This window comes from Bidens hawaiensis, unplaced genomic scaffold (genome assembly GCF_021521415.1).
Source record: "Bidens hawaiensis isolate Kalapana, Puna unplaced genomic scaffold, B.hawaiensis_p1.1 tig00034643_1, whole genome shotgun sequence".
Lineage (NCBI taxonomy): Eukaryota > Viridiplantae > Streptophyta > Magnoliopsida > Asterales > Asteraceae > Bidens > Bidens hawaiensis.
In genome coordinates this window covers 151959-173999 of record NW_027495998.1, presented here as the reverse complement: position 1 = coordinate 173999, position 22041 = coordinate 151959, and the positions used below count along the sequence as shown (strand labels likewise).

The following is a 22041-nucleotide window of genomic DNA, read 5'->3' as shown; positions in this document are numbered from 1 at the left end:
TCACCTCCACCCTAGTAGCAACCAATCACAAATTATTTTTCCTTTTGTTTTGTTTAAATTTAACTTATAACACTTAAATTAACGGATGGATAGTTATCCTACGCAAGAGTAACATGGCGTTATAACCAGTGTTTTAAAAACCGGTATGTACCGGTTATACCAGATTTTTCGTAAGGCCACCGGTATTTAGAGCCCGATATTTTTGGGCATTTTGCTAGGACATCGTGCCGCCTATTTTAAAAAAAAAATATCGATTTAAACCGGCAAACCGGTTTTAAATCCGAAAGATCTTTGATATTTTTTGCGGCCCATATTTTTAAAATGACTTTTAACATAGCGGATAAAATTGAAATGAGTAAACACGATAAACGACGATAAGTTAATCAACCAATTTGTATCATGCAAATCCATGTTGGTTTATTTACATATTTTGTAATCGACTAATTTCATATACAAAGTATAAAATTTCTATTTGACTCGACCATTGTTCATGTATGATATTTGGTTTAAGTGTGATGCTTATTAATGTACTTTTGGGTTTTTGGATTGAAAATGTCTTTATATAGAATTATATTCTATATAGGTGAATTATTTAACCCGTTTGAACCTCCCTGTACATTCCAGTTTAACCAATTGTATCATTTTTGAACCAAATCTGATACTAGTAAAATACCGGTTTTTAAAGCATTAGGTATAACTTATTTATCCCACAACACAAACCTAATATTTTTAACTTTTATTAATTTGAACTTATTTACTACATCTAAAGTCAATGTCCAAAAAGTAAATTTAGTTGGTCCATTATTTTCTCTGTCTTTGAATTTTGTATGAACATAAGATTACAAAGTAATGGTTTACATGAAAACAAACACCAAAGAAGCAAAAAGTATGCAGTGAATAGAGGACACATGGGCGCAACATTATTACCTTAATGAAAGGTTGTTTTCAGACAGTACTGACTGTACCTCGTAGGTCTTAATGAGGAGAATGACCAGGTCGGCGGCGTCGGCGGCCCTTGTTGGTACTACGTTAAAGCTTTCGTGTCTTATTGTCCCCTCGCCGCCGGCACCAATATATGTTTTCACTTCACCCCCTTTACTTTAACCCCATACTTTATTTAACACAACTTGTGACAAAATTTTACCTTTTAAATTAATTACCTCCTAATTTCACCCACGAAAAAGAAAATTCATTTTGTTATTTTTTTACGCTTGGTAAATAATATTTTATCCTTTTTGTTATTCTTTCCAATATGATAACTTGTTCGGTAAGATTAAAGATTCGTTGGAACGTTGAAATAAAAGTTTGTGTATTTGTTTACATAGCGCTAATAAAAGATAAACTGCAGTTGTAGATTGTGGACGTAGGTCGTCTTGACCAAATCACAGATAAATCTCGTGTTCTTGTTTTTCTTTTCGTTTATGTGTGATTATACATTCTGATGCGTCGTTGCTCTGATCGATGTCTGACAAAAGTTTGTTATTTATCAACGAATAATTAGTTATTTAACTAAAAGAACATAAACACATATTTAGTTCGTTCATTTATGCATGCTTATTTACATGTTTATTCAAATTTTTTTATTATCTATAGCAACACTAATTGGCCTATAATGTATCAACTCATCACCTGAATCAAATTTTAAACTTCAACGAATTAAATAAAAGAACAAAGAATAAGCTCATTTCTTCGTTCAATTTCATTATTGTTTGTTCATTTACGGTTGCTCATTTTCATCAATATTCGTTCAATTACTTCCTCCATATTCATTCATTTATTTGCATTCATTTAGATTCATCATATTCGATCATTTACGTTCGTTTACACTCGTTCATTTAACTTTTTTAGAATTCAAACAAGCGAATAAAGAAATGCTAATTTAACTTCATTTAGAATTCAAACAAACAAGTAAACCATGAGTTGCATGTTGGTTCATTTGTTTATTTAAACAAAGTTAACCAGCCTCATATAAAGTTAAAAAGGTTGACGATGTGATTTTCAAATGCAATTAATGAAACTTAAGGGGCCAAAACTATAACAACCATCATGTCTAAACCCATTTGTCGTGGCCGGAGTATATAGGACTAGAACTGACGGATCCTTAACCTTACTCATGTAAATTTACTAAACCACCCTTAACTCTCCCAAAACTCAGGGCTATTTCCGTCATTTCACAAGATTTCTGTTGTGATTTATTCAGAGAGAAAATCTCTGCCACCACCTTTCACAGTGATCCTCTCATTACCATTTCACAAAAAGACAAAAATACTCTCTAACTCTATATCTCTCTCATACATGCATGTTGTAGTCCCATAAATATTATTCACCAAAAACTTTCATCTTTCAATATCTTTCAATGGCTCCAAATATTATCACCACTCTCTTTCTCTGTTTACTCATATACCAACTCATTACAACAACCAACTCACAACCGAGTCTCAACTCGGTAGAGCAAGAATCAGTCTACCGAGTCCTTGAGTCACTCAACTCGGACATCCCATGGCGGACACTCTTCCCGGACGACTTATGCTCGTCCGCCCCACACGGCGTCGTTTGCGGCTACATCACTTTACCCACCGACTCCGACCCGGGTACCGTCAACATCCAAGAACTCAGCTTCGGCTACGTCTCGGATCACAACCCGAACCCGCCTTGCAACCCGAATAACACCAATTTCGACCCGAATCTCTTCTCATCGTTTCCTTACCTCCGTAAACTCTTCTTCTACAAATGCTTCACAACCCGACCCGTTTCCATACAATCCTTCACCCGGGTCGGGTCGGGTTTAGAAGAGTTGGTTTTCATAGAAAACCCGGGTCTTTCCGGGTCGTTTCCCGAGTCAATCGGAGACATGACGGGCTTACGGCGGTTGGTGATCACCGGAAGTAATGTTTCGGGCGAGATCCCAAGTGGGTTTGGTTTGTTAACGAATCTTGAAGAGGTTACACTTTCCGGCAACAATCTCGCCGGAATCTTGCCGGAAAACGTGACAAAGTTAAAGAATTTGAAGATTCTTGATTTAAGTCGAAATGGGTTTGAAGGGAATATTCCGGCGAGTATTGGAGATTTGGGGAGTTTGATAAAGTTGGATTTTAGCCGGAATCTTTTTTCCGGCGGGTTTCCGGCGAGTATCAAGGGTTTAAGAAGTTTGGAGTTTTTGGATTTGAGTTATAATAAGTTTTCAAATTGTGGGATTCCTTTGGTGTTTGATGAAATGAGTAATTTGAAGGGGTTGTTTTTGAGTGGGAATGAATTAGGAGGGGTGATTCCTGACATTTGGGGAAAGTTAAGGGGTATAATTGGAATTATGTTATCTAATGTAGGGGTGGTTGGTAATATTCCGTCTTCTATAGGGGTGTTTTTGTCAAATTTGAGTTATTTGGCTCTTGATAATAATAAGTTGACTGGGAGAGTGCCTACGGAGTTTGAAAGATTGAAGATGTTGAGTGAGTTGAATTTGAAGAATAATAATTTGAGTGGGGGGATTCCATTTTCTGCTACGTTTGTTTCAAGGATTGGGAGGAAGCTTGAGGTGCAAGGTAACCCTGAGTTGTGTTTGGATGGAAGGGTATTTGGGTCATTTGTCAAGATTAATGGGAATTTGGGTCACTTGAAGGTGTGTAAGATGGTTGAGAATCCCAAGTCTGCCTTTCCACATTTTAGTAGCTCAAGTTCAATTGGTTATCAAGTTGTGTCTTTATTGCTAGTGATGTTTGTTTGGTTTGGGTTTGTTTAAGGGGGAGGTTGGTTGGCCACTTCATAGGCAATATGTAATTAGGTTCTTACAAATGCATACACTTTTTGTATATGAAATGAATGTTTAGAATTAGGAAGTGAAGTTTTTGAGGTTATTGCATGATCATTTCTAAGTATTCATTTGTATCAATCAGTACTTTAATTTCCTCTTAAGGCCAAAATGTCTTTTAGTTTGTGTATCAATTATGGGTGGTAATGGGTTATGTTTATGGGTTGCAACAAAACTCACAAGATGTGAAACACAATAGCACATGAAACAAAACATAAGATGGGTTTTCCCAGCAAAATTTTTTAGACCATTTTGAACTAAAATGAAACCCATAAACCCAAACATAAAATGGGGTTTCACAAAATAAAAAATAAAATAAAATAGAAAAAATAAAAAAATTAAACCCACCGGAAATGTTATGAGTTTAGGGATGAGTAAATGGTGTCGAGTACTAGTACCAAATCAAACATTATGGTATTGGTGCCGATTTTTTAAGAAAATCGGGATCGATATCAGTACCGGTATTTAACGAATATTTGCCTACGATATTGGTACTGAATCGAGTATTTTCAGTACCGGTACCAAGTTTTTAAGAAATTCAAGATCGGTATTGGTTGTTATCGGTATGGTATCGACTACCGACCTCATCCTCACATAAGTTTTTAAAATTTCATGTTCAACTTTTCTAAAAAAAATTATATAAAATACACAATCTATTTGGGTTATTATAAGATAGAATGATAAAATACAACTTTAGCTTTTTCTTTTCAACAATAAGCAGGACAACTGGCGAATTTACGATGTCGGCATCAACACCGCCCATTTAACTATACATGTTCATAGATTTGACATGATATAACAAGAACATAATGTTGGGCTTCTATATGAACCAAGAAATATAGTTAACAGTCGTTAAAGAAGGTTAGTGTACAACAATATGTTTGTTTCCATGGGTAAAGATACTAAGGCTATACAAAAAGCAAAAAAGAGACCAAACTTCGCATCGTGTCATATCGACTGTCTAGCATCCCTCATTGCACTCGTTACAAAACTTAACAATCTACATTCATCCTCATACTTCATGTATCATTGGTCATCCGATCCGAGCTCTGAATCATCTGTCGTCGACTTAGTGGATGACCGTTTTGCCTCATCACCTAAAGATTCCCCCTTTGGCTTTCTAATACGTCGTGAAGACTTTTTTGGGATATCTAGCTTGGAATCCTCACCCGTGTTCTGATCTTGAGAACGACGTGGTCCCCGGTGGTGTCTTCGTGGTTGAGACGATGAGGAGTCCTTAGTCTCAGAAGCCATGTTTTTATTGTTATTATTATTATCCATTGACCGATGACGGTTTTTAGTTGACCTTGGTAGTAATGGAAGTTCTCCCGATGTCTCCATACTGTGAGTACTCCTGTGACACGCATCATCTTTTCGGGCTTTCCTACGGGTTATATCTGCAAAATATAATAGACAAGATTACCATGATGACATTTTTGTTTTCATGTGATAAAAGTGCATGTTTAAGCTTCATCTCTTTCATTCCAAGTTAAATAAATACATACAACTATAAAGTAATGATTTCATAACCGGACAATGGACATGTTATTGAATCGGCCTTCGATCATTGGTTTCAAAAACTAGAAAATGTTACATTCGTTTTATTCAATTTATATAACAAACAATTGAATGGTTAAATATTTAAATCCAATGTTGCAGTTCTCAATATATTATTAATTCAGAAATAAACGTCCCTCATGACTCAACGACTTAAACATTTAGATTACACGAACCTTCGGAAACGCATTTGAGTTGAGGAGCCTCTCCCTTGGCTCCACTTTTCTCCAATGGTCCAGATTGAGAATCTTTTGATTCAAACCCCTTCATCTAAATCCCAACAAAATAAAAATTACTTAAAAAAAATTCAAATCTTCATTAAGATCACACTAACAATAATATTAACACATACCCAGCTTGGAGATTCAACCGCGGGCCCATCACTGCCTATATGCGCGACATGCTTCACATCTGTCGGCTGCCCAATTTGCAATTCTTGTTCTTTTTCTTCTTCTGCACCCATAATGTACATTGATCCAAAATATAATATTTTGATTCTAGTTTCATAAATGGAAGAAAAAAAATTAACATATATTTGCTGACCAAATATTTGTGAGGAGATGTTTTTTATGCCTCTAATGAGGCCTTTCACCTTTGTGCCCATATGCAAAGGTATGTTAATGGGGTACCCCAAAAAGATGTTAAAAACTTGAATCAGGTAATAAAAGAAATGGAAAAAAATGGGAAATGTGAGAGATACAATTTTGTTTTACCCATTCAAACTTTTAACATGTGAGGCTAAATTTAGAGACAAAAAGAGAGGTTTACCTTGATTTGTACTTTGTGCATCGATGGTTGTGCTTTTCTTCACAGACGCTGCTCGTTTGAGCAACATACTTCATGAATAAATTGAAAGCCGGTCCATAGTTACCGACAGAACATAATTCCAACACCGATGTGTAATTTAGCAGTTAGTAGTAGACGGGTATGTGAGTCGCTGTAAAAAAAACAAGAGACAACATCATACAATCAAGGTAACACTCTGACATGTAGGCAACATTATTAACAAATGTCTGGAGAATACAAAAGTGGCAGGACTAAGTGAAAAATCAACAGGTGATCACTTAAATAGCTTTTCATGGCAATGTTAAGCCCCTGAATTGAATTCATGTGTGTTGTTTAATGAATAGTCAAATTCTAGGTAAAATGACAATGTTTTTTAATGGCCAACAAACAGAGAATTACCTAGCTACTTTGTACAGGATGACCCAATAGCAAAAAGCCACCGCCTGCTGGCCCAACTCATTCGTGCAAAGCCATTAGCGTCTCCAAGTTATCTTTAGTTTCGGGGAAAACCCACGGACCCGAAGGCTTGCTAGTTGTAAAACCCGGACGCCCGAATGCCCACCGGTGGAAAAACCCGAATGGCTTCAGGATCGAACTGGAGATCACAAATATCACAGTTTTCCTTCATTGAGCCACTCATGCCCCCCCCCCAAAGTATTGTCTGTGGCGATTGAACTTGGGCCTCTATTGAGAATCCCATGCTTCCTGCCACTTCACTACATTGGAAATGACAGGCAAAATTATGGATGAGATCGGTACCATACGCGTACACATACCTGCACATGAAAGTACCTATCCCAAAAATCAGTAAATCTTGGTATCCATACCAAATTGGGTACGTGTACTTTAGGTACGGTAATCGCTTTGGTAGCACTTTGTTCTTTAAAAAAACTTCACTAAACTTAGCATCTATACTAGTACGGTACTGACAATCAATTATCTATAATACTAAAACCGTAGCACCACAATAAGAAAAATACCAAGTGTCACACCCCAACCTAAGGCGGAAATTCCGGTGCGTGATTTAATTGTTCACAGCTCAAAGATACTATCATATATAAAATGTGACAATATCTAATTAACTATTTTATTGAAAGAATACACACAATATCCAAATATAGCAAACAATATAAGTACATGAATGGAAACTTAAATAATATTTTTTTGTTTATAACATAAGGTCTTGTCTACGTGTCCAAACTTCAATCTTCAATATAAGCAACCTGCATATGCGTAGAAAATGGAGTTTTGTCAACAAACATGTTGAGTGAGTTTATCACCAATTTTTTACACCAAAAATAATGTTATTATAATAAATAAGAAAAATAAGCAAAACGTAATAAATGCGGTAATGAAATCAAACCATGAGCAAATAAGTTGTCGATTAAACCATTGCCAAGCGAATCGGGCGCCGATAAATCAACCATGAGCAAATAATAATAAGACCATTGCCAAGCGAATCGGGCGGTGGTCAATAATATGAGAACCCTCACCAAGGGGATATGTCAAACGAATGCACATAAACAAGTATATTTGACTAATCACAAACAATTACACGTTTGTTATTTTTGATATATATATAACTAAAGGGTAAATTAAGACACCCATTTTAAGTATTTTACAACCATTAAAGCATATAGTACTATCTTTATTAAGGGTATAAGGGTAATTTTCACCTTAAATCTCATAGTTACAATTTTAATCCCTCAAATTTTGTAAATTTAAATAATAGTTACAACATTGGTCCTTTATCTTTTACCTATATATTCTTGTAATTTCATTTTTAACCCAACTTACCCCACGTTTATTAAACGGTCATAACTTTTTCATACGTCAATATTTTTTTAAAAAATTTACATCATAAAAACAAGCATTTTATTCTTTTTAATTTGATTACCATATTGTTATAGTTTTCAAAGTTAACAAAAATTGCATTGGGGTGTGTTGCGGTCCGGTTTTGATGGTTTTGAATTAAACCATAAGCCAAACCGTTAGTAACGTTTTTTTTCATCAAAAATCAAAATTGAACCGTTGAAAATTGAAACCCGACCAAGGCAAACCATTACCTAAAGTTAGGTTCTGATTTGGTTTGTACTTCGATAATAAATTGAGTTTAAAATAAGAATTATTAATCTATCTATACATTCATTTCAAATTAAGCACCAACTGATACGCTATTTAAGAGAATCATAATATAAACAAAGATAATTTTGGTTACGTAAATTATAAACCTCATTGGAGTAAATAGAAGACAAAATCATAACAAGAACAAAACCGACAAAAAATCATACCAGAATTTAGGCTAAACTAAAGTTATAATGAACAGGCTTACTCGTATTAAATAAAATTTACTTAGTTGTATTTTAACTATATATAAAATTTAGGGGATGGATCTTGCGAGAAGTAATATTATAACGAGAAATGCGAGAAGTAAATCTTAGCCGTTAATTACAAAGATCTATGGTGTAGGATAGATGATGGCAGTTTTGTAATTGTTTAGAAGTTGAGAACTTGTTAGATTTGGTTGAAGGGTTATATAGGTAATCTTTGTGTAGCTTGTTAAAAGGAACCGGTTGTAATGTAATAACTAGTTCCAGAAATGTAGCACCTTCCTCATAAGTCCAACACAAAGCTCGAGGCGCGAATAATATTGGGAAGCTGACGTATATAGAGGATATAATTAGACTGACAACTACACAAGGTAATAAGCGCCAAATCTTCTAATCATATCAATTGGATACACACAATCGAGTAACTTTAGCGATAAGGATTCTAATCTTTGGAGTATATAAATCAAGCAGTGTTCGTGCGTTCAATCACAAGCCATTACAGTTGAAGTTTAATTTGGGGGTTTTGCCGAAAGCGCTTCCGATCGAAGGCTGAAGAAGAGTTCGGAGGTAAGTTCCCTAGAATTAGGTTTAGTTGTTGTTACATTGGGGTGCACTGGTGAGTGATGAGGCAAGGTTTTGAATGATTTAGGGTTTATGTGTCGATACTTAATTTGGGGAGATTGTGATGCTATAAAAAATTTATTTTGTGAGTTGCTGTAGGCAGCTGATGGGAAAAATTGTATTTGCCTTCAGTAGTTGTGTGGTGAGTAGTTACAGTAGATGTATGGTGGGATTAATTAGTTTAAGATGTTTGTGTTAGAGGTTATGTAACTTTGAATAGGGGTTTTTGTAAAGAGTTTTGGGTTTTTTTAATAAATGTGTATATGTGGCTGTACGTGTGTCTGTTAACCTCTGTTGATATGTTTGTATGTTTTCACTTGTTGTGTGTATGGCATATTGTTGGGTGTTGAAGAGTGTTGGATGTACAGACGGTGTTGTGTCGTTTATATGTTTGTGTTGCTGCCTCTTTGTTTAAAATTATGTTTCGTTTGTGTAGCAACATGGTGCAAAATTTGATGGTCCTGTATGGTGTGAATTTGTTAAGGAGACGTGTTGGTGCGGTAGTACGAGGAGCATGTTTGGTGTAAAGTTGGGTTTTTTGTGTCTCCTTAATAGAGTAGAATTGTATTTTAGTCAATGTGTAGTGGATGTGAAGTAATTTGTGTCTAATTTGATTGATGGTCATGTTTGGTGTTAGTTTGTTATAGAGACGTTCTGGTGGGGTATTAGAAGGATAATGTTTGTGTGAATTTGGGTAGTTGTGGTTTCCTATGTAGTTGAGTAATGTAGTTAAGTCAATGAGTGGTATGAAATGCGTATTTGATATGTTGGAAGTTGTGTGTAGTTTCGTGTGAACCAAGTGTTGCTATTTGATGTAGATGTGTATCACATTAGGTTGTAGTACAACAAGCAAAACAATACTGATATAGGCTTGTGTGCTGCAGGTAAAAGGAAATTGAAGCAAAAGTTAGTCATGTCGAGTAGTAAGTTGTTTGTATTGGTATAAATGTGTGTTTGGAAGTTTTTGTGTTTAATAACGTTCGTTTCTTGTTGCGTAGAGAGGAAAAGCGAAAGGATCGCAAAGAGAGTTAGTTTCTCAAGGTTTGTAAACGATAGATCGAACCCAGTTGATGTTGAGGCGGAAATGATGAATATGGAGAAGGGCAAAGGTTAGTGTTTTGTGTTTATAAAGTGTTGGTGGTGTTATTGATTTAGTAGCTGCTAATATGGTGTCGATTGTTGTTGGTTAACATTTGTTTAAATGTGTTACTGCTTGTAGAGTTTGGCGAAAGCACGCATGGTACGGATAAGGTTAGGAAACGAAAAGATTCGCCGGCTAAGAAGAAGCATAGAGGTTAGAGTGTTGATTTTATAAGCGGTTGTCATGTTTTAGTTGTATATAGGGTTGGTTGAAATAGACGTTAACAGATGCTTGATATAAATGTAGGGGATATGGCGGATGATGTTGGTGGGTCGCATGCGGCTGGTGGGTCGTCTAGGAAGCTGATGGACATAGATGTCGACTTTGTTAACGAGCAACCTGAAGTAGTCGTACATAGTACTGAAGTAGGCGTTCCGAAACAAGAGATGGTGAAACGAAAGCCAAAGTATGATGTTCCTAGTCTAAGGACCAGATCATCTCCGCATTCGATGTGGAGTGTAGTGAAGAAACTTTCCAAAGCGCAACAGAAATGTGTGAAGGAAATGGGGTTTGGAAAGTTTCTGTCGTTGACTGTTGACGGAATCCCTGGGTACTTGGGGTATTATGTGGTGAACACCCTGGATACGACATTGATGACAATTAAATTGAGGGAAGGTCGGTTAAGTATAACGAAGGATGGTATTCATACGCTGACAGGGTTACCTAATGTAGGTGTTATCATTAAGAAGAGTAAAGATGCAAAATCCGTTATAACCGCAAGTAAACCATGGAAAGAGTTTCACGGGAAAGGGGATTTGAGCCTACCAGATATTGATAGTAGACTCGAGAAGTATGATCAAGCGGACTGGATGTTTAAAGTTGATTTTGTGATGCTATTCATCACAACAATGGTGGAGTGTTCTGGGAATGGTAAATGTTTGAAGTCGTTTTTACCACTGTTGAGTAAGGAGTGTGATTTCAAGAACACTGATTGGTGTGAGCTTGTACACCAAAGTATTCGAGAGTGTACGGATAAATGGAAGAACGAGGATGGGAAGAATTACTATGTGGGGCCTCTAACGATACTAAGTGTAAGTGAATTATCATGTCTTTATTGGTGTGTTGGTTGTGTAGTAGCGTGTAATTAGTTGGTAGATAAATGGCAATCAAGTGTAGGAAGAAAAACTGTTAATACATGAATTTAAGAATTATCTTTTAACAGTTTAGTAGGATGTGTAAAGAACCAATTAGTGTAGCATTTTTAGAAACTTACATTGTTTATGTTGTTGATGTTGCTTGAAGCTATGCTAATAGTAAATGAACTTGTGGTGTGGTTTGCAGTTGTATTATGTTGACTCGGTAACAATCAACAGCGTACCGTCCTCACTATCGAATCTTGGGTTATCAAGCTGGACGTTGGATAAGTTGAAGAAGAGACAACATCTAGAGATAGTAGGTGGTGGGTTTGGTAGATGTACAAGAGTTGGAAAAGACGGATCAGCAAACAGAAGGAGTAGTAAGAAGAAATCTAAGGATAAGACCAATCAGTCAATACCGAAAATTGATTTGCGGGTAAGAAAGGCTACGTCTCTATTTATTTATTGCGTATGTTTAGGTGATTTTCAACTGTGGATATGTGTATGAAACTACATTTTATTTTGTTTATGTAGGAAAAGTTGAAGCAAATGGGGGACACAGGTATGAAGGAAGCTAAGGATAAGCCCACTCAGTCCCGCCCGGAAACTGATTTGCAGGTAATATATTATACGTCTCTATTTATTTAGTACCTACAGGTATGAGATTGTAACTGTGGATATGTGTATGAAAGTACATTTTTTTTGTTTATGCAGGAAAAGTTGAAACAAATGGGGGACGCGTTATCCATGATGTGCAGATGCAAAGAAGAATTCGAGACGTTAATGAGCGTAGCGCTTGCTGAGTATCCTCGCAAAGGTGATCTGGATGAACTTTTTAACAAGTACGATGTTGTTGTTCAAACACAGTGTGAATGGATTAATTATGTGGGAATATGTGCTGGTACAAGAGAAGGTGATACTTTGTTAGATGTGCGGGCTGCAAAAACCACTAAAACAGGTGGAAATCGTGAAAAGCGTAGTACGGATGAATTAGATAAGCAGAATGTCAGTGTAACATGTGAAGATGATGTGGGGCAGTTTAAAGAAGCTCGTAGTACAGGTAATGGAGGCGTTGATTGCTCACAATTTTAGGATGATCCTAAAGTTGTAAAGGAGTTGTGCGATAGTGCGGACAAGTACAGTGCTGGTGGGAATGGAAGCGGGCGTGGAAATGATGGTGGAATTGTTACAGGAAGGGGGGAAATGGATGTGGTGCTGGTAAGCAAGGGAGATGTTCTGGAGCCTTCGTTTAGTTTGGGTATGACTCAAGTAGATGAAGGATCCGTTTTGAAGACACCAACCACCGAAAAAACTGATACAATGAAGGTGCCTAATGATTTTAGGACACCACCAAATGAAGAAACACGGGTGATTGATAGTGATACAGAGCACATACCATTGAGTGAGTTGTCAAAAAGGATTGGCATGGAAGGTAAAGGTATCGCCCGGGATAAAAGAGAAACACGCCAGAGTTACCGGCTTAGATCGCCGTATTTGTATAGGCCGGTGGACATAGCAAGTAAAGAGGATAAAGATGAGACATAGTGTGGAGATACATACATAGGACAGGCGGTCTAGAAATGTGAGTTTTTTTTTTAGGGAATGCATTGTAAGTGAATGTGTAACCGTTTATGGTTTTAATAAAGTCGTGTTTTGTTTGAAGGGAAAAAGTGTTTCTGACTGATGACGGGGTGATAGGGAAACGAGGTGCGTTTGAGACGCTTCAGCCAAACATGATGATTAGTAGCAATGTAATCTCATGTTTCGCAATGGTGTTGAATGATGGGGAGGCAAATAGGAGCGATTCATCACCGTATCGTTTATTTCTTGGACCTATCGATCTTGTAAGTCAGTCTACTCGTATGTACCATGTACGATGTCCGCATGTCTGCTGTTCATTTGTCTTGATTATGTGTGTCATGGGTGTTAGATGGTCTGTTACATCGCCATTATTAGATGGTCTAGTCTTATGTATCTGTTACAGCGCCATTTTAGATGGTCTGGTGATTTAAAAAGACACAAGTTATGGCTGAAAAAAGATGTGTATGTATTGGGTCTAGTGGATTAGGAATTTGTGGTTGTTGGATGGTACGTAAAGTAGTTGTATAAACTAGTATGTTATGGTCTAGTAAGTGATGACCGATGGACTATTATAAAGTTTGCATCGACTAAGTAGTTTACTAGTGTTATTTAGTATCTGGTATTTAAACTTTCAGGATGAAATTGGCATTGGATTTGAAGATGTGAATTTCTTGGCGGGTGTTGACATGATAAAAGATGGTGTTAGGCGCGCGGTTAAGAACGATCCGACAAAACTACAGATAGACCATATGATATGATCGTTGTACCAGTTGTGTCACGGGATCACCACTATTTGGTGTGTTTTGATGTGAAGAATCTAGAAATTGTTGTCGTAGACGGTCTTGATAAGTAGTCAAACGAGCGCCGGTCGAGAGCAGCGATGAAGCATGACCAGGAGTATTTTAGTAGGTGCAAGAGTACAGTTTGTGCACTGGTTAATATCATTTCAATTAAAAGTTAGTTTGTTTTTGGTTTTTTAATTGTTGATGATGAAGTTTATGATTGTAAAGTAAGTTGTGTGTTTTATTACATGTAGAAGGAGTTTCTTGTGAGATATATGATAATTGTTGATCATCCTAAAGCAATTCCAATGGATGGGGTGGAACCAAAGTGGCTGAAGTTAAAGTGTACACGAAAAGATAAAGAAAAATCCGGGTTGTTGAGCATGAGGCATATGGAGACTTTCAAGGGAGGGGCGAGCTATTGTTGTGGCCTAGGGGATGTGTCGGTGAAGAATAAAAAGGTGTTACTCAGCCTAAGGATAAATTTTACAGCCAATATTCTGCTTTCCAGCATAAACAAGCTTAAAAGTAATATCGAGGAAGCGATGGTGGAAGAATGATGATTGTCGACTTGAAGGAAAGTATCAACGGTTGAAGGTCTTTTGGTTTATGGTGTTTTGTTTTATGGTATTTTGTTTTATGCATTTATGGTTAAACTACGTTTTGGAAGCGGCTGTTAAGTCTGCTTTATTTTGGCTGGGTAATAAGTTTATATAGGATGATGTAGGTGTTTATTATGTTTAAGCCATGTTCGAAGGCTGGATTTTGATGACACGATGTTGTCGTTGATTAATGTGATGGGATTTAAGGTTGATTATGAAGTTGGAATTTATGAAACATATATGTGTTGTGATTGTAGTTACATGGTGATCTAATGAATTGTCACATATACTTTGATAATATGTGATATACCATGTCCTGGAGGCGTTTAATATAGTTCAACTATAAAGTGGTGTTACATAGAATAAGACAGCGTTAAATGTAGTCCAACTAATATGTGACGCATAAGATGATACTTAGGAGGAAATAGTGACATCCAGAAACAGTTGTGTCGTGACTACATTCACCTGGATGTGTTTTTAGATAGAAGTTGATGTGGGCGCATGTCGTAGCTTAACATACGGTCACATGAACATTCAAGACATATGTAGGAAAAACCCCGACATACGTGGCAACGTTCATAGGGACGTACGAACGTGTTATTACATATGAGCGGGGGGAAAGTTTTTTGCGCCTTGGATTGCGGTTACACCCCAGAAGTTACATCGTGAACGCGGATGCGAAACTAAAAGGCTCATGATACGGGCGATGATACAAGCTAGTGGCATGTAAAACATGTATAGATAATAGTAGATAAAACAAGCATCTATAATGAAACAAACAACTACGCAAATACGTTAGTAGATTCATACATCATGTTGGACAAAGCCGGTTACGCGTACAGACATGACAAGTTTGGTAGGTGGACACCGGGGTGGTTTGATAAGTCAGCCAGAAATATCAAACGAACCAGCATCCCCCAAGATGGATCGTACGTGTCTTCCTATATGTGTGCATACACCAGGACGTGAGATAACAAGTAAATGAGTTAAGGCCTAAGTGTAGATAAGTACATAAGCAATTAGATGTAAATGTGAACGTGTGAGTGGAGATGTGTTTTGATACCTGAACTGAATGCCTGCGATAATACCCGCGTACATTCAATAAACACGTGCGTACATACAAATCAGTCATATCGACATAATAATGACAATTGAAGCAGACACAGGAAATGTTGTATGCTTATATAAGCGCACATCGAATACACGACCATTGAATCTCTTGTGCGACCTAGTAGGTAGGCGCATACCAAATGTGTGGCTTCACATATATGAAAAAAATTGAGAAATGGCATGTACATTTCTGGAATTGTAGATACCCGATAGGTGCAATTGTAATTTTTTAAGTAAGCAGTTTGCAAAATGGAATATGTAATTTGTGGAGTTGAAGATATACGGGTGTGAGCAAACATACACGGTGAGTGAGACACAGACGTTACACAGATATATACACTTTGGTTTGGTGAAACAAGAGGTGTTAGTTAGATGGTAGTATAGACAAGGTAGTTAATTATGAGAGATTTAAGTGTGCGCGAATCAGTTGAGAGTGAGAGACACATAATGTAGATGTAATACATAAGTAGAACTTGCATATGGCTACATGTTTGTAAATAAAGCAGTTGTTTTGCTACTATTATTTAAAAAAACTATGACAAGATAGTGAAAAAAAAGCAGTTAATGAGAAAAATAAGAGGACAAAAAGTCATGTGATGTTCCTTCAAATCCGAAAGAGAAAACAAATTGCAAAAATATCCAAATAAGTTTTATTCTTCGAAACTTGAGTCGGTAGCGTGGCTGTCATCAGAGTCTTCAGATGAGTCACTTTTCTTGGTGTAATCGGTATCGTCGGCTTCAACATATTCCGAAGCTTGATTGTCCATCATTGTAGCTTTACCTTTCCTCAATTGGTCCCTTTCTTTTCGCCATTGCTCCCTTTCTTTTCACCGACGTTCCTTTTCTTGCATAACTTTTTCATGGTTAAGTGAGTCATGACCATGAACGCGTTTGTTGCATTTTTTACAAAGCCTTTTAGGTTTCTTGCTTTTCTTTTTGGCTGCCTCACCTGGACCCGTCTTGCGCTTGCGTGATCCGGAACCCTTATTTCGAATGCCCGTTGGTGGAGTTATTGTGATTTTTTCGGGTATCTGGTATCCAATTAAATCTTGGATGATGACAGAGTTACTGTTATATGATGGCTCTGTAGGAATTCTCTCCCAAATGTTATCCTTCATCTGTTGCATTTGGTCGACCAACGAACGAAGAAGTTCTAGGTTACCTCGTGCACGGTCCGCACACTGGTTGGTTAGAGACAAAAACTGTTGCCTTGGTTTAGATCTTTCGTCGAGTGGAACACCGTATCTGGATTTAATATTGAAAATTGACGATGGCAGCACATCACTCCTCCACCGGGATGGGATGTATTTATCAGGGATTTCATCAATTAGTTCGATCTAGAAGACAACGAAGATGTGTCTACAAAGGTAGCCAATGCGAGTGAATGACTTACAAAAGCATGAAAATGTGTTGTCAGTGAGATTGTGAGTGACCTGTAGCACACATTGGAAAAGGGCGAGTGAATGACATTAAAGTATAAACAGCAGAAGCATAGTTTATGGTGTAACGTGGTGAGAATACGAACCTTAAATTCACCAACAAAACCATTCCATTTGTCTTTGTGATTGATGAAATGAGTATTTATTCCGTCTTTTGACTCAATACGAGAACGTGCACAGTTATATAGTCCCTTTATAATCTCTTTCTGAACCTCTTTGAAAATTGTTATAGTGTAGACATATGACGCGTGGCACTCGATTGGCAAACGGGTCTGTAACGGCGGTGCCTTTGTTGTAGTATCATTTTTCAATTCGCGTTGCACGTGCCTTTGAGAATTCAATGCCATTTCAAAGCAGTTCATGAATTGAACTAGATTGTTTCCTGGGCTAGAATACACTTTGAATTGTGAGTTGGAACTCTCACACCTAGAAGTCGTCTTCATCAAACAACACATTGGCAAGTCTCTAAAGTAAGCTGGTACCCAACTTTCTCGAATAGAAAACATGTCCTTTAACCATTTGTTTGCGCTTAAGTTGAACTCATCAATCAAATCGTGCCATCTGGATTCAAAGGTCTCTGGCTTGATGAATACGTTCCAAACTAGCTTGTTTACACGACATCTGATGGTTTCATTAAGCTGCAACTCGCCCTTCAGCTTTAAATAAACAATATAAAAAAAAGACAACAATTGAAGAATGAGTTTGAAGTGATAGGAAGAATATGATGTATATAATATGGTAATCACATAACATGGTAAGTTTTAAAAAATGTGGCTTGGTATATTTAAAAAGTGAGACCCCAGATATGTGGGCTAAAAAAAGAAAGTATAATGTGCCTGATGCGTTTTGTAGAGTCAATCAGAGCTGCGTAGTTACATGAAATCTTAAAAAAATAACACATTAAGATGCAATAAAACACTAGTACAATTGATTTGTAATTAACGTTTAGTAAGTGCATTTAAAAAAATAAATGAACAAGACATAACATAAGATTTTAAAAACAAAACTGACATTATAATGAAAGGCATATACACACCTTAACGGGTATTTTATTTGTAACATGCCACATGCACAGTCGATGTGTTGATTCGGTCAAAACAGATGAAACCGCATGTTTCATAGCTGCGTCCTGATCTGTCAAGACCAACCTGGGCTGCTTTCCATGAGCTATGAGGAACGCATCTAGTAACCACTGGTAAGAATCGATTGTTTCATTATATATCAAGCCTGCACCGAAGGTAACACATTTCTTGTGGCAATCCACGCCCGTGAAAGGGACAAAAGTCATCTTATGCCTACATTAAAAAATGAAGGGATATACAATAGTGATAAAGAATGTGGATAAATATATAATAACAGGATCGATACGTGTTAGTTGTGTAGGTAGCGTCAAAAGCTAACACTTCACCGAACAAACTGTAGTTGCATTTAGATATGCCGTCACACCAGAATATAGACCTTAGCACACCATCGACAGCTTTGTATTGAAAATAAAAATCCTTCAAATGAATCATGTTGTGGTTAAACCTATCTACAATCATTTGTGCATCCGCATCAGCAATACAAGCCCTAACATTGCAAGCATGGTTCTTAAAATCATTCCTAGATCTCGTGACCAGGTGCTGGCCACCCTTCAAAGATGATTGGACACGGTGAGCAACGGTTGGACCGAAACCCGTAGTTTGAAGACATTGGATAAATTCCTTGTCTGAGAACTGTAACTGTCTTCTTCCTCGTGTGAAATCCATATTATAGTCACTAACAAGACCATGATTGTGAGAATATATAAAATGATAAACCTCGAACCCCGCAGAGCTTGCTGTAACTTTAAGTCTGATGCATGCATTGCAACCTGTAACCTTTATAGTGGTGTAGCGTCGCTTTGTAGATGACGTTGATGTGTCCATGGTATCTACATCTTTGAAACGTGGGCTACCAGCCTTGCTGCATACCATATATCTGTGAGAAATGGCACCTTTTGTCCATGTTTTGGTTGACTTCCTTATATCGAAACCAGCTTTGGCTGCATATGCCTTGTACATAACAACAGCGTCCTCCCATGCTTTAAATTGTTGCCCAATTGAAGGCTTTTCAGCTGATGGAACATTTGGAATGCATAGTTTTGTCCTATCAGGAGAGAATAAATATGTAGGTTGCTCCATTTCTGCATATAATACAAATTCAAAAATCAAACATAAAACTAATAATTGGATAATAATAATAATAATAATAACAATAATAATCATAATCATAATAGTAAAATACATTAAATGAAAGTAGATGAAACTAAATTAAAGTTGGTTAGTCTTATGTTCATGGTTGGTAACCTCTGGAATGATCGACAATCCGACAAACGTCTCGTTGGTTTCAAGAACAACAGATCTCAGGAACTTCGCTAATTTCTGGCAAAACAGTTTGAAACTCGATAACGTGCCTACTTACTGTTTATGGAGATTGAAAACCAGATAAGTGTGGCCAAGATAACGTAAATTAATCAAAAAGCTGGTATTTAAAAAGTGTAAACAATTATGACTAATAAGATGTTATAAATACATGCAGCAAAAAAAAACAAACATCAAATAACAAATACTAGCCTACTTAAATACATGCATAAAAACAAAGGTACACAGGCACAAACATACATAAGTAAACACATACGAATCAGGTAGCTTGAAAAGAACAAAATTACGCGATGTAAACAAATAGCTGGTAATTGAAAAGCGTATACAATTATGACTAATATCAGGTTTATAAAGAAATGACGCAATCAAAACAAATACAAATTAACAAAAGATAGACTATGCAAACGCATACAAACAAAGGTACACAACCACAAAACGTATGTTGATGAATAAAAAAAAACTAACAGATTTACATAGATATAACTCAGAATGACCTTAGGTAATAAAGTATTTGTTTATTTGAAAACTCTATAAACTTTTGACTAACCCTTAACATCATGTTTACAAAGAAATGGCACAAGCAAAACAAAGCGAAAATAACAAACTGTAGCCTACAATCATGCACACCTACAAACAAAGATACACAGACAGAAACGTAAATACATACACACAGCCGAACAGAGGTACACAGATACACACTTACATACATACCTACATAGATGGATCCATACATAGGAAGATATGAGCATAAGTATATACAACTATAACTCTCTTCATGGATGAACAAAACAACAATATATAGACACAAAACAAATATTAATGTTACAAATTATGATACATGTTTAATACACAAGAAAATGGGCAATTTCATCAAAAAGTGTAACTTACAGTCATTGTCATTAGTCGGTATGCTACTTGACTGAGCAGCATGTGTAGTTGATTCCTTTTCCATTGCACCTATATAGACATCAAAGTTGATAACAGCCAAGATCAATTGAACATCCAAGTAACTGGAATAATCATTTTACCAATATATTAATTACCTGTTTTGAGGGAGATAATGTGGAGAATGAAAAGGTGAAAATTATAAGTTAAGGAAAATCAAGAGTTTATAATCATGCTCGGTCATTGATGGTATGCTATATTCAGTTAAGCATCTTCTAATTCTTAATGAATGAATTTAATATTTGATATATAAAAAGAAAAAATATTACACAAATTTTTTTACATAAAACAATGGTAAGTAACACTAAAATTAAATAAAAATCTCATTCAATGTATATTAAATGATAATCATGCCAGAGTATCAACATTACGGACTGAAATAATATTTGGCTTTGGTATATTAAATGTATATTAAATCGAATACGAATACCGGCAAAAAAAAACAATTATTCGGATTATTTGATTCGATTTAACTTGAAAATTCGTTATTCGATTCGATGAACCCTATCTTTGTGATCATCTCTAGGGTTCCCATCACCAAAATCAATGGCCGACTCGAAGATATCTTTGAAACTTTTAATCGACAAAAATCATCAACGATTGTTGTTTGCAGAAGCTGGTAAGGATTTCATTGATTTTCTATTCAGTCTCATGGTTTTACCTGTCGGCACTGTGTTGGGAATCTTAGGGAAACGAGAAGCCACAGGTGGTTTGTCTAAGCTTTACGGAAGCGTCTCAGATCTCAAAGTTGACTACTTGTAAATGAGATTAAGGATGCCCTCTTAAAACCTAAATCTTCACTTCCTTTGTTTCTTGATAATGCCCCTCTGCCTGAAGAAGCGTTTGAATCACCATCGACTTACCCAGCCGTTCTCTACAAATGTCCAAGAGGTTGTGGCGACAAAACTTTTTATGGTCCTTCCAACAATAATATTTGTAAAAGCTGTAGGACTGCAATGATCACTATTAAGAATCCCTATGATTTGAAGTCTATAGTGAATGCAAATGGAGGAGGATTCGTCAAGGGACCAGTGACGTACATGGTGATGGATGACCTTGTTGTGTCACCGATGCCTACGTCTACATTCTCCAGCATTAATTTGTTCAACAAGTTGAACATCAACGATTTGGCTTCGGTAGAGGAGAGAGTTGTTCGTGTAGGAACGAATGAGGTATTTCGATCTATTTCATTAATGTTTCAAGTATATATTATGCACACAATATTAGTATAGTACACTGTTATGATGTTGTTAGTCTTCTGTTCTTGAATTTGTCCACGCTTGTTATCAATGTGAGTGATAAAAGAGAAGGTGTAACAAAAGGGCTTGTATCGTGACAGCGTGTATGTAATGTACTATATTTAGGAGTAGAATTAAAGTCACAACAATTCTTACGAATGACTAGCGCATTTAGAATAACTTCTCCCTATCTGAGTGTTCACTTGTATGCTCGTCGGATGACGACTAGGTTTAGGGTTCGTACTTTTATCAATTTAGGGTGTTGAGTCTGCCTAGGTTGTGGGTTACCTATATTCAATAATGCTACACTTGATGAAATAAAATGTAAAGCATAAAGGTATGTGATGCCTTTATGCAAATGCGTTGATGGACGATGTTCAAAACGTGTCATATTTAAAATACTACAACATCTCTTAAAATAAATTCACTGTAACTTACATGTTTGACACCGTCTTTAACGATGTAGGGACTGGAACTATTGAAGCATTCACTGAGTTCTAAGACCGTGCTAACTGATATCTTGTGGTGTGATTGTTAAAAATGAGCATACTACAAAAAGGTGTGAAACTGAAAGGTAAGTGATGGTTGTGCACTTGTTTTTTTTTTGGGTAAAGGGTTATACCCGG

The 22041-nt window shown here is 36.6% G+C and overlaps 2 protein-coding genes and 1 pseudogene across 2 annotated transcripts; 2 read left to right on the top strand and 1 right to left on the bottom strand.

The window, feature by feature from the left end:
• The first annotated feature begins 2356 nt into the window (after nucleotides 1–2356).
• LOC143586401 (uncharacterized) lies at nucleotides 2357–3736 on the top strand. The gene has a single exon (XM_077067959.1). The coding sequence runs from the start codon at nucleotides 2357–2359 to the stop codon at nucleotides 3734–3736; it is 1380 nt and encodes a 459-aa protein (XP_076924074.1).
• Nucleotides 3737–16218: 12482 nt separating this feature from the next.
• On the bottom strand, nucleotides 16219–18992 carry LOC143586400 (protein FAR1-RELATED SEQUENCE 5-like; annotated as a pseudogene).
• A 1731-nt stretch (nucleotides 18993–20723) lies between these two features.
• LOC143586398 (uncharacterized) lies at nucleotides 20724–21476 on the top strand. Its single transcript, XM_077067958.1, has 3 exons — nucleotides 20724–20935; nucleotides 21127–21349; nucleotides 21432–21476. Exons 1-3 carry the CDS (start codon nucleotides 20724–20726, stop codon nucleotides 21474–21476), a joined length of 480 nt encoding a protein of 159 aa, XP_076924073.1.
• The last annotated feature ends 565 nt before the right edge of the window (nucleotides 21477–22041 follow it).

Bases quoted from the DNA above. Each gene is read 5' to 3' on its own strand.
- LOC143586401 (XM_077067959.1), top strand. From the start codon at position 2,357: ATGGCTCCAAATATTATCACCACTCTCTTTCTCTGTTTACTCATATAC.
- LOC143586398 (XM_077067958.1), top strand. From the start codon at position 20,724: ATGGCCGACTCGAAGATATCTTTGAAACTTTTAATCGACAAAAATCAT. The intron at 20,936-21,126 runs GTAAATGAGATT...TAAAAGCTGTAG, and splicing joins GATCTCAAAGTTGACTACTT to GACTGCAATGATCACTATTA. The intron at 21,350-21,431 runs GTATTTCGATCT...TGATGTTGTTAG, and splicing joins TTCGTGTAGGAACGAATGAG to TCTTCTGTTCTTGAATTTGT.